This window comes from Oncorhynchus keta, chromosome 29 (assembly GCF_023373465.1).
Source record: "Oncorhynchus keta strain PuntledgeMale-10-30-2019 chromosome 29, Oket_V2, whole genome shotgun sequence".
NCBI classification, from domain to species: domain Eukaryota; kingdom Metazoa; phylum Chordata; class Actinopteri; order Salmoniformes; family Salmonidae; genus Oncorhynchus; species Oncorhynchus keta.
Genome location: NC_068449.1, coordinates 37,174,793 through 37,187,598, shown reverse-complemented (window position 1 = coordinate 37,187,598; position 12,806 = coordinate 37,174,793). Strand labels below are relative to the sequence as shown.

General features: G+C 43.3%; 1 protein-coding gene across 4 annotated transcripts in view; it reads left to right on the top strand.

Moving 5' to 3' along the window:
• The window catches only part of LOC118361832 (syntaxin-binding protein 5-like), a 51,654-nt gene extending 41,082 nt beyond the window's left edge, over positions 1 to 10,572 (top strand). The window contains exons 19-29 of one of the 4 annotated variants that reach the window (XM_052486523.1): positions 792 to 857; positions 1,034 to 1,096; positions 1,208 to 1,255; positions 2,175 to 2,225; positions 2,579 to 2,698; positions 4,023 to 4,262; positions 6,175 to 6,535; positions 6,737 to 6,902; positions 7,012 to 7,123; positions 7,352 to 7,572; positions 7,875 to 10,572. In XM_052486523.1, the coding sequence (XP_052342483.1) occupies positions 792 to 857; positions 1,034 to 1,096; positions 1,208 to 1,255; positions 2,175 to 2,225; positions 2,579 to 2,698; positions 4,023 to 4,262; positions 6,175 to 6,535; positions 6,737 to 6,902; positions 7,012 to 7,123; positions 7,352 to 7,572; positions 7,875 to 7,916 (1,490 nt within the window). In that variant the 3' untranslated portion in view covers positions 7,917 to 10,572. The remainder of the gene's footprint in view (positions 1 to 791; positions 858 to 1,033; positions 1,097 to 1,207; positions 1,256 to 2,174; positions 2,226 to 2,578; positions 2,699 to 4,022; positions 4,263 to 6,174; positions 6,536 to 6,736; positions 6,903 to 7,011; positions 7,124 to 7,351; positions 7,573 to 7,874) is intronic. The other 3 variants (XM_052486525.1, XM_052486524.1, XM_052486526.1) reach the window with 3 other exon arrangements.
• The last annotated feature ends 2,234 nt before the right edge of the window (positions 10,573 to 12,806 follow it).

The window sequence follows — 12,806 nt, the reverse complement described above, 5'->3', positions numbered from 1 at the left end:
TCTGTTCTCCACAGCTCTCAGTGATAACAACACGTTGGTCTAAGACATGTCTGTTCTCCACAGCTCTCAGTGATAACAACACGTTTGTCTTAGACATGTCTGTTCTCCACAGCTCTCAGTGATAACCACATGTTGGTCTGACATGTCTGTTCTCCACAGCTCTCAGTGATAACCACACGTTGGTCTAAGACATGTCTGTTCTCCACAGCTCTCAGTGATAACAACACGTTGGTCTAAGACATGTCTGTTCTCCACAGCTCTCAGTGATAACACGTTGGTCTGACATGTCTGTTCTCCACAGCTCTCAGTGATAACAACACGTTGGTCTAAGACATGTCTGTTCTCCCCAGCTCTCAGTGATAACACGTTGGTCTGACATGTCTGTTCTCCACAGCTCTCAGTGATAACAACACGTTGGTCTGACATGTCTGTTCTCCACAGCTCTCAGTGATAACACGTTGGTCTGACATGTCTGTTCTCCACAGCTCTCAGTGATAACACGTTGGTCTGTCATGTCTGTTCTCCAAAGCTCTCAGTGATAACCACATGTTGGTCTAAGACATGTCTGTTCTCCACAGTTCTGTGATAACCACACGTTGGTCTAAGACATGTCTGTTCTCCACAGCTCTCAGTGATAACAACATGTTGGTCTTGGACATGTCTGTTCTCCACAGCTCTGTTGGTCTAAGACATGTCTGTTCTCCACAGCTCTCAGTGATAACAACACGTTGGTCTAAGACATGTCTGTTCTCCACAGCTCTGTTGGTCTAAGACATGTCTGTTCTCCACAGCTCTCAGTGATAACAACAATGGAAACAACGCTTTAGAAGAGAAAAGCAACAAATCACCAACGTCAGGTAAAATGTCATTCTCCATTACTGTATAATACAAAACACAATCTACCTTTTACTTGAAGAAGTACAAATGACACATGTTTGACATATCTATTTACTAGCTGCTTTTGGGTATCGACTCAGTTAAGGAGTGTTGAAAGGGTTGATGTCCACTGAAGTGTTGTTGTCGCCGTATACAGTAGGCTCTACGTCACCCACCAATTCAGACGATGAACACAAACAGGAAAGGTTCATACAGAAGGGTACTGTATTACATTGATGAATCAACCACATCTACTGAGCTTCATTCTTCCCGTATGTTCTGGCCACCGGCAATGCGATTTTACATTTGTCTTTTTAAAACACATTTGCAGTGAAGTCCAAAAGCAGACGGTTTTCCAAGATGGTTGCCAATGACTTTGGTAGTGTATGATCCCTGTGTTATAAACTCTACTGCTTTCTCTCTCACCGACTTCCCTGGGCTTCTAACCAAGGCTGTGCCTTAATCCAACGTGCTAATGATGATGATGATGATGATGATGGAGACGATACATGCACTCAATCTGTGGGTTGTTGCTGTCAATCACAAGGTGGCTGATTGTCTGTCGAAGTGATCCGCCGCACTTTGTCAAATGCATGACAGATAAGAGGGGCCTCCACGTTTCTCTCTTAGGATGAAATTTACTCTGCTTTTTGCACTAGAGTAAAATCATTGTAGCACATATAGAATGTCAAATAAAGATCCAACTTTTTACAGAATCACTCAAATCTAAAAGCGATGCAATTTTTCACTGGTTCAAACGTATAGTAATTCTGACTATTAATCTCTTACTAATTTTGAACTAATTTGAGGTTTTGGGAATGTTCATCAATAGAATAACGTAAGTTTTGGTTTGACAAAAATATATAAATATTTATATTACAGGACCTTGGTACTCGATTATTCCCTTGAATGATTTTTCCTCTCTCTCCTTTCCAGTCTTCCTTCCATTGTAACAATAACCAGAATTCAATCTCTTTGTCTTGTCTACCTCTTGCTTTTTTTGGACGTTACAGGCTGTGTGTGTGTAATAATGTTGGGCGCACGTTGACTGTATAAGAGAGGGTACTTCTCCTCCTAGCCTGGATGTTCGGCATAATGCACTCAATAACCAGCTGCCTCTGAGGATCAATGCTAATTCTACATTCTCCTCTCACGCTTTTTGCCAATGAATGGCGGATGACAAATTTGCTGAGAGTGAACAAAACAAGCGTCATTTTATATGGCCAGTTAAAAATGTTTTATTCCGTTGTAAAAGAGGGTATGTTTTATTTTATTTATACATTTTTTTTTTCTTGCAGCCAAGATGTCAAGGAAAATATGCTCGCCTACAGAGCAAAAGACAGACCTGGGTAAGCCCTTACAACTCTGTGTTGTTTACATTCCCTAGTAGCCATTTTACTTTTCAGGTGCTGTTCCAATCCCACTTCATAAGTACCCCAAACTTTACTTACTTTTCCCATGTTCATAAATGTTGTTTTGTGAGAGTGTAGCTTTAGCCTGGTGGATCCAGCTTCGTTGATAGCTTCGTTTACCATTACCACAGAATCGTGTGCTATCGCACGATCAGGCTTTGTTCCACCAGGCTAATCTTAGCCTGACCTGTAAGAAAGACACTACTGTGCAACATTCAAATGCTGTTATCTTGTAATCTGGTAAACTGAGACACGTACTCTCTGTTTGCCCTCGTCCTCTCTGTGAGCAGAGAAGAGGGTGCGACGCCAGCGCTCTCTCCCATATAAGAAGCGCTTTTGTTGTGTGAAGGAGGGCAAGGAGCCCAGGAAGTCTCTCTCCCAACAAAGGACTCTCTCAGTCCCTTACCTCAGTGAGTGGACCAGGCATGTGGTCTGCGTCTGAAATGGCACCCTATTCCCTATATAGTGCACTACTTTTGACCAGGGCCCACATAGGGCTCAGGTCAAACGTAGTGCACTGTATAGGGAATAGGTTGCCATTGACTTGGGCTGCAGTGGGATAACTGGTACTGGTACTAACCCCCACCTCTTCTGCTAAGGCCTACTGTTAGCTGGTTCTGAACTTTGAACTTTAATACTAACTCTCTCACTGACTGACTTGTTGGTTCCCTTGTTTTGTTTTTGAGGACGTTCTTCAGTTACTGTCTGCATTGTGTTGAAAATCCTTCTTTTCTTATTTACTTCTCTGAAACACGTGTGTTGAATGCAGCAATGTGTTTGACACAGAGATGGATAGTGATCACTACTTGGAAATAACCTGTTTTTGCATGGACATTGCCATTGAGGGCTTTCAACATTTTGAAGCAGTCAACTGGGTGAGACTTCCTACGGGTTAAGGAAGGATTACATAATTCCATCCAGGTCACCAGAATGGATGAGCCATTCTACTCTTGAGCAAACATTCTATAACCAGCACGTGGCAGTAAATCACCAACCTTGGCTTCATGTCTGTTTGAACAACACACTCCAGGTGGCACAGTATGCCACCTGTCAGCCAGCCAGCCAGACAGACAGTTTGTTTACCAACTCCTCGAAGTAGTAGAAGAAAATGGACTACTTCGAGATGGAGATTGCCTCAATGGGGCTGCCCCTGCTCTCACAGGCACCATCAGACACAAAGATGGTACAGACACAAAGATGAGTCATCTATGTTTTCCCCATGCTATTCAAACTGCCACTCATATTGTAGTAAAGTAATCCCCTTGTCTCCTCAAGTGTGGTACTGCATAAGGTAGTTTTTGGGGGGGGGGGGGTGACGTTCCACATTGAGAATAGGCTTTCTTTAGGCAAATGGCCAGGGTGTTACTGTAGGTCAATTAGGCACTGAACTTATTTGTAAAATTAAAAAAAAAATGTTTTGTCATTTTGGAAAACACAATTAACACTATCTCCGGTAATCTCTCGATGATGAAAGGCCATGTGGTTTCTCTGAAATTTCCTTTATTTTGTGCTACTGTCGTTGGGTGGGTGTTTCATGTGCTGCTCCTTGTGTGCATTGTGAAGAAATGTGATGTTTTTTTCTCATTCTCTCTAGCTTGGCTGTACCTCTGTGTCCCTGGGTTAATAACCACTCCTATTTTCCTTTTCCTATTCCTACTAAATCAAAGTATCCACTTTCATATTATCCCTCACTTTCCCTCTCTCTCTATTTGTCCTCTGTGGGCCACCATCCAGATTCCAAGGACAGTTTGTTCAGCTGCTCGAGGAGCTCCAGTGTGACCAGTATAGAGCTGGAGTCCCGCGAGGCCATCTCCTCCTTCCACTTCAGTGAGAGTTTCCCCAGGAAGACAGACAGCAGTGGCAGTCCCAGCCTGTGGGTGGGCACTACCCAGGGCACTGTTCTGGTTCTGGCCCTAAGCCTGCCACCCACAGGGGACCTGAGGCTTCAGCAACCTGTCAGAGTATCATCTTGTGGTCAGTGTGTTTGCACCCTATTCCATGTAGTGCACTACTTTTGACCGTGGCCCATATGGCAGCCATGGTAAGTTTTAATGACAAGACAATGAATGCTACTCAGGACGCAAGTCCAACTTTTCAGGCCTCAGAGAAGGTTAATTAGTCACACGAGCCGGTTTACTGAACCATCTCTGTGGCAGAAGCATTACCACCACCGTCATTGTGGTGGCCGAATCTGGATGTAACCGGAAGGAATAGCTTGCGGCCACAAATGTTTCTTTGCGTTAAAGCAGTGGTTCCCGTACTGTGGTTTGGGGACAACTAGTGGTGTACAAGGTTACTGCAGATTGTCAGCAAACTATATATATTAACACAAATATATACAGTGCATTCGGAAAGTATTCAGACCCCTTCTTTTGCACATTTTGTTACATTACGGCCTTATTCTAAAATGGATTAAATAAAACATTTTCCTCATCAATCTACACACAATACCCATAATGACAAAGCGAAAAAAGGTTTTTAGAAAGGTTTGCAAATGTATTAAAATAAAAACATACCTTCATTTACGTAAATATTCATACTCCTTGCTATGAGACTAGAAACTGAGCTCAGGTGCATCCTGTTTCCATTGATCATCCTTGAGATGTTTCTACAACTTTGATTGGAGTCCACCTATGGTAAATTCAATTGATTGGACATGATTTGGAAAGGCACACACCTGTCTATAAGGTCCCATATTTGGACGAAGGAATTGTTCGTCGAGCTCCGAGACAGGATTGTGTCGAGTTACAGATCTGGGGAAGGGTACCAAAAAATGTCTGCAGCATTGAAGGTCCCCAAGAACACAGTGGCCTCCGTAATTATTAAATGGAAGAAGTTTGGAATCACCAAGACTCTTCCTAGAGCTGGCCGCCCGGCCAAACTGAGCAATCGAGGGAGAAGGGCCTTGGTCAGGAAGGTGACCAAGAACCCGATGGTCACTCTGACAGAGCTCCAGAGTTCCTCTGTGGAGATGCAGCACCCCACCAATCAGGCCTTTATGGTAGAGTGGCCAGCCCCATTGGAGTTTGACAAAAGGCACCTAAAGAACTCTCAGACCATGAGAAACAAGATTCTCTGTTTTTCAGCGGCAGGGACTGGGAGACTACTCGGGATCGAGGGAAAGTTGAATGGAGCAAAGTGCCGAGAGATCATTGATGAAAACCTCCTCCAGAGCGTTCAGGATATCAGACTGGGGCGACGGTTAACTTTCCAACAGCACACAGCCAAGACAATGCAGGAGTGGCTTCAGGACAAGTCTCTGAATGTCCTCGAGTGGCCCAGCCAGAACCCGGACTTGAACCCGACCGAACATCTCTGGAGAGACCTGAAAATAGCTGTGCAGTGAATCTCCCCATCCAACCTGACAGAGCTTGAGAGGATCTGTAGGGAAAAATGGGGGAAACTCCCCAAATACAGGTGTGCCAAGCTTGTAGCGTCATACCCAAGAAGACTCAAGGCTGTAATCGCTCCCAACGGTGCTTCAACGAAGTACTGAGTAAAGGGTCTGAATACTTATTTAAATGTGTTTTAAGTTTTTTTTAATGAATTTATAAAAACCCGTTTTTGCGTTGTCATTATGGGGCATTGTGTGTAGATTGAGCGGGGGGAAATGTAATACATTTTAGAATAAGGCTGTAACGTAACAAAATGTGTAAAAAGTCAAGGGGTCTGAATACCGTACTTTCCGAATATACTGTAATATATTTTTTGCATTTGTTTGTTTGCATTAGAGAAGGAGGGAGTGAGAAAATTCCTCAGAGGTCTAACCTGTTTCTGTTTTCCAGGTACTCTGATCAGACTATGGTGCAGCATAGCTCATAAAGCATTAGAAATGTGCTTGTAATGCATTATTAATGGAAATATATAACTTGCCTCTCTATCCCAGGTACTCTGGTCAGACTTAAAGGAGGTATCCTGACCATGGCTTTCCTTGACTCCCTTGGGGCGGTCCTCCCCCCTTCCTACGAGCCGTGGTCGGAGCCCAACCCTCAGGACGAGGAGGAGAAGGAGAAGGCGAGGCGGCGCAGGCTGGCCTCTCCACCCCCCACCCAGGAGGGTCGGGACAGCCAGTATGCGGTGGTGTGTTCAGAGAAACAGGCCAAAGTGGTGGGCCTACCCTCCCAGTCCTGCTTCTTCAAACACAACATCACAGAGAGCTCCTTTGTGCTGAGAGCTGACGTGGTGCAGATGGCTGCTGGACTCTGCCTCACCTGCTTCTGTGCTAATGGACACATCATGGCTCTGAGGTACTCTTAAAGGACCAGTCTGTGGCACTGTATGTACTCTGAGGTACTCTTACTGTAACATAGACCTCAGGTGCGGTCTATGACAGATTGTGGCAGATGTTGTGTACTACAATGCCTACTTCAGTGCATTCATACTGTTTGTGTCTCTTGTTCAATCTTTGCCTCTCTCCCTGTCTTTCTCGCTCCTTCTCTTCCTTCCAGTCTACCCAGTCTCAGACCACTCCTGGATGTGAACTACCTTCCCCTGACAGACATGAGGATAGCCCGGACCTTCTGCTTCTCCAACCTGGGCCAGGCCATGTACCTCACCTCCCCCACCGAGATACAGAGAATCACATACAGCCAGGAGACCTGCGACAATCTACAGGTGTGTGTGTGTGAGTGAGTGACGGAGAGATATCACGTTTTGTGTTTGTGGGTATGATAAATAATTTACTTCTCTTTGACACGTACTGTTACATCGGCATCTTCTCTAGGAAATGATGGGAGAGTTGTTTACACCGATAGAGACACCTGAGGCTCCTAACAGAGGTTTCTTCAAGGGCCTGTTTGGGGGAGGGGCTCAGTCCCTGGATAGAGAAGACCTGTGTGAGTATCATCCCCACAGTACACCTCACCGGCTTCTCATTTAACTGTGACTGACATTCTAGAGCATTTTGAGGGCACATCGGATTGATTTGGACATAGATTATGCCGAACAATATGTTTGGCATGTGTTTATTAATGGCACATTCTTATTGGACGTAGAGCTAATGGCATTGCAATGATGAAGCCTGTTTTGTTGGCACACTGGTTCTCTCCTTTTCTCCTCGACAGTTGGTGAGACGGCAGCGGGAAAGGCGTCTCGTAGCCTGGCGCAGCACATTCCTGGGCCCCAGGGCATGGAGGGCATGAAGGGGGCAGCCTCGGGAGTGGTGGGAGACCTGGCCCGTGCCCGGATAGCCCTGGACGAGAGGGGGCAGAAACTGGGCGAGCTGGAGGACAGAACCGCAGCTATGATGGCCAGCGCTGACTCCTTCTCTAAACACGCTCATGATGTAGGGAATATCCACCTGGTCATCTGTGAGGTGCAAACCTGGTGTCAACTAGTATTTGTTATCTTTCAAATACTTTGAGCTTTTGATTGATTCTGCCTGGAGTGCACGATGGACAGGGTTTTCACTTGAGGGAACAATGAAGCTCAGCTAAAGTATTTGAAAGAAAATGAATACTACCCGAACCCAGGTTTGATGAGACGCCTGCCTTCTGTGACAGTGTTGTCATATATATATATATATATATTAACCTTTTATTTTATGAGTTTTGTACTCTCATCCTCTTCCTTCTTTTTCTCTCTCAGATGATGCTGAAGTACAAAGATAAGAAGTGGTATCAGCTTTGATTGCAGCGAGAGGAGACAGTGGGCCTCAGTTCTCTGCTCACACCTCTTCATCTACAGGAGATGCAGCTCCTCCTCTTCTTCATCTCTCTGCAGGAGGAAGTGTTATCTAACAGACTGATGCCTTCCTCCTAGCAGCACAATAAAACACTCTGCATTACCTCAGTCACCTGGTTACCAATGAAGAGGAGTAGACTAACAGACAGACAGACTTAGAAGGAACAGAGGAGGAAAGTTATTCTGGATGTTTCTATGTCATCTGAAAGAGATTATGTTCATTTCCTTAACACACCACAGGGGAGCCTAAATGTATGGGTGCTGCTCCTGGGTTTTATCAGTCATGTTCTCAGCTGCTTTGTTGTCCACGAGGTAAGACAATTCTACTCAAAATGAGCACTGTTAGTAGGTTGCCTGTGATTACCTGTGCAGTGTCCAGGTGAGGTGATGCCTGCTCTTCAGTGTCAACCAATCGCAATGGACCTCTAAGGGGAGTCCCCTGTGTGTGGAGGAAGCTCCATGGAAACCACAGTCAGTGGCACCAGCGCTCTGCTCTTGAAGTCTCAATATCTATAGCAATGTTGATGAAAGGATGAATCAGTGATTGATTCACCCCCTCTGTGTTTCGTCTCAAGTCATTCCTTTTTTTCCTAATGATTTGTCGTCTTTCATGTGAGTCATTATTTGAGACAGTTTGTTTTTCAGGAGTCCATCCACTCACTTAATTAACCATGAGTTTATTGATAGGTCCTTATCACACCATCAATATTAACCTATATTTTCTCCTACTTATAGTAGGCCTGGTTATACTTATTATCAGGGTTTGTTTTCCTATCAGATTTGTTTTGAAGCAGGAAGTCATACTATACAGTTCCCATGTTTGTTTACTGAAAGGTAAAAGTTGAACTGGTTATGGAGAGTGAGTTATCAGCTGTTGCGTGTGCCGAGTGAAAATATTACAGGCTCTTACTGAACCCACTAGACAAAATGAAGTCTACATTAATATGACCAAAACGTGAAGGATTAGTATGTTGAAAACACTTTGCAGTTATATCGTACTAAAGAGGTATGGCCTTAGAATGACGTCAGTGCCAGCTTTGTATTTTTGCTCTGGGTTCTTGATTGGCTGAGAGATAAGAGTTGAGAGTTATGTACAACCGAATAGGGTGAAGTTGCCCCCTAGATGCTGATCTTAGATCTGTTTAGCGTTTTCCTCACTAATGGTTAGGGGATAGGATTGTGGGAGGGGATTCTAGCTAATCCTAAATCTGTACCTAGGGGATACCGAAAGGCCTACAACTCTTCCTCAACATACTACACAATGTGGTAATATTGCGGTACTGCATACAGGTTGGAGTCTTCTCGCAACCCTTTGCGATACTGATTCTAATCGGACAATTTGATTCATACCACTCATGGCTTATTCATTTTAAATCGTTTTTAATGTTTAGAAAAGAAAGCATGTCTGTTCCATCACAAGGATACAGATATAAGCTAGCTGTCTTTGCATTCGTAGCGTCAGTAGAAGATGTGACCAGGTGTCACTTGATGTGCGGTAAAACATTCTTTGGTCATTATTCTCTGAATCGACCGCTATTTTACAGACAACTCTCTTCCGCCTCTGTTTATCATGACGCGTATATGCTAACCTCTACCTATGTATGTGTATATCTGTGTGTTTGTGAACGTACATATATTCAGATATATGTATGGGCACATTTATACTTACAGTATATATTTTTCCCTAATGGTGTTTTTCAGCGTGATTTTCTTTTTAGCCCCGTGCAAGGAGATGCTGCCATTTGAGTTGAAGTAGACGCGTTTATTTTATGTTCTTGATTCCAAATAAGAGACTACAGATTGTTTTCACCCCCGCCAAAAGCTGTAAATAAATGAGTAGTGTGACAAGACAACTGGAGACAAATCTGATAGTGTTGGTTCCTTTGAAAATGACAGGGTCTGTCCCAAATGGCACCATATTCAAAAGTAGTGCACCACATAGGGAAAAGGGTTGCCATTTGGGACTCAGAGAGACAGGTCAGCAGCCATTTTATTTTCTGACACCAAAGAGTTGAATTATACACTGTTGTCTTGTCTGTCCAAACTCCCAACAGTCTGGATGTGATAACTATAGACCATACTGTTTGGAACATGGTGGAACAGCTTCTCCATGCTTGTCACTCCCTGACCTTGTAACTTGCCACATTACATCATGTACCTGTGTGCAGAAGACCCAGAAAAAGTAGATTTTCTTTTGACCGGGTGTGTTATTTCTCGTACTACTGAGCTATATATATTGTAAAGAGCTGTCGTGTGGTTTTGCACTGTTTCGCACCTTGAACCACTTGTTTTGTTTGTATTTTTTCTTGTTCATTTCTCTGAGGGACCAAAATATGGGAACGTTAACTGTCATTTCCCAGTAATATACAGACTTGCTTCACTTTTGGATTTGTTTTCATTGCCAGTTAATGATGTTCTAATAGATTTATATATTTGAAAAATATTATTTTAATTTCAATATATTCCATATGAATACTTTTCATATAATTTAAGAAGAATAGAATGGTGCATTTTAAGACTACACATTTTTCTCCAAAACAATGGTTGTATATATTGCCCAATATTCAAACATGAAAATAAACATTTCTGGTGATCTATTAAATGTGTGCATCTCAGAATCTGATAGATCCAGTTTTTGGAAGATTATCTGTTGAGGGTGATTTCTATGGATGGGTTGCCAGTATATTTACATCCACTAGAAGCCATTCAGTCAGGTCACAACATATTTAAGGTTCTTGTTGTTCTCTTGCACTTAGGAGGATGCATGAACTTTTAATGTTTACAGACTTGAAAGAACCATGTATTCGATCTACGGTCTATTGCAACCTATCTTGATTGACCACAAATTCATGAAGTTTCTCATTATCAGAAATATTCATCAGTTGAGCTGAGTGTGGTAAATGTTTGTTTTTCCTCTGGAGTGTGAAAGACTATATTTATTTGCTCCTTGAAATCTGTGATCCTTGGGACATCCCTACCCCATTTGAAGTTGACATTTTAAAATGGTAGGGGTTAGGGTTTAGGGTAGGGATGTCCCAATGAATCCAGATAGCAATAACCATATTTATTTGATGAGATCCATGATTTTGTTTTCCTGTGTTCCCCATACTCCCTTTTCTTACCTAACAGATCAATTGCAACTGAAAAAATACTGTACACAAACTGCAACCAGGAGAGGCCAAAAGGTTTCTCAACCAACCAACCGCCATACTTGTATGGGATAAATAGCTGTGTAGTTACAATTTATTGTACAGTTTTATAAAGCTGCAATTTCACATGGATGGATGTCCGAGTCTGAATTCATCTGCTGCCACAAACGATGTAGGAAGTATGTAGCTATATAGATACTTTTGTCCGTGTAGTCTATGTGGACACCCCTTCAAATTTCAGCCACTGAGACATGCAATCTCCATAGACAAACATTGTCAGTAGAATGGCCCATACTGAAGAGCTCCGTGACTTTCAACGTGGCACTGTCATAGGATGCCACCTTTCCAACAAGTTAGTTTGTCTCATTTCTGCACTGCTAGAGATGCCCTGGGCAACTGTAAGTGCTGTTTTTGTGAAGTGGAAATGTCTACGAGCAACAACTGCTCAGACGCAAAGTGGTAGACCACACAAGCTCACAGAACGGGACCGCCGAATGCTGAAGCATGTAAAAATCATCTGTCCTCAGTTGCAACACTCACTACCAAGTTCCAAACTGCCTCCGGAAGAAACATCAGCACAAGAACTGTTCGTCAGGAGCTTAATGAGATGGGTTTCCATGGCTAAGCAGCCGCACACAAGCCTAAGATCACCATGCGCAATGCCAAGTGTCGGCTGGAGCGATGTAAAGCTCACCACCATTTGAGTTGAATCACCCTTCCAACATCTGGCTGTCCGATGGACGAATCTGGGTTTGGCAGATGCCAGGAGAACGCTACCTTCCCCAATGCATAGTGCCAAATGTAAGGTTTGGAGGAGGAGTATTAATGGTCTGGGGCTGTTTATCATGGTTCGGGCTAAGCCCCTTAGTTCCAGTGAAGGGAAATCTTAATGCTACAGCATACAATGACATTCGAGATGATTCTGTGCTTCCAACTTTGTGGTAATAGTTTGGGGAAGGCCATTTCCTGTTTCAACATGACAATACCCCCTTGCACAAAGAGAGGTCCATACAGAAATGGTTTGTTGAAATCTGTGTGGAAGAACTTGGCTGGCATGCTCAGAGCCCTGACCTCAACCCCATCGAAAACCTTTGGGATGACTTGGAACGCCGACTGCAATCCAGGCCTGTTCGCTCAAAATCATTGCCCGACCTCATTAATGCTCTTGTGGCTGAATGGAAGCAAGTCCCCCAGCAAAGTTTCAACATATAGTGTATATTCTTCCCAGAAGAGTTGAGGCTGTTATATTAATGCCCATTATTTTGGAATGAGATGTTTGATGAGCCACACACTTTTGGCCATGTAGTGTCTTATTGTGTACTTGGAAAACAAATCCTATGAACTCATTTGTCTCAAGTGGTGTTTGTGGCTGTTAACTGATTGAAAATAAATGCCAAATATTTATGCAAGTTGGAATCAAGTGTTAAACAACATGAACGGCTATAATTGTTGGGTCAAGTAAATCAAAACAAATTATTTATAAGTTGGTTTCAATCAGGTGTGTCATCAGAACAGGGCTGGAGCAACTGCCTGCACCCATATGTTCATTAAAAGTTCTGTGTTTTAAGGGAAGATAAAACGTCTCTTGACAGGAATCACAAATCAGGCGTGGTACAACTCATTAAAAATATATATATTTGTAGCCTACTGATTCACTTCACTCGACAATTATTGCCTTAATTTTGTA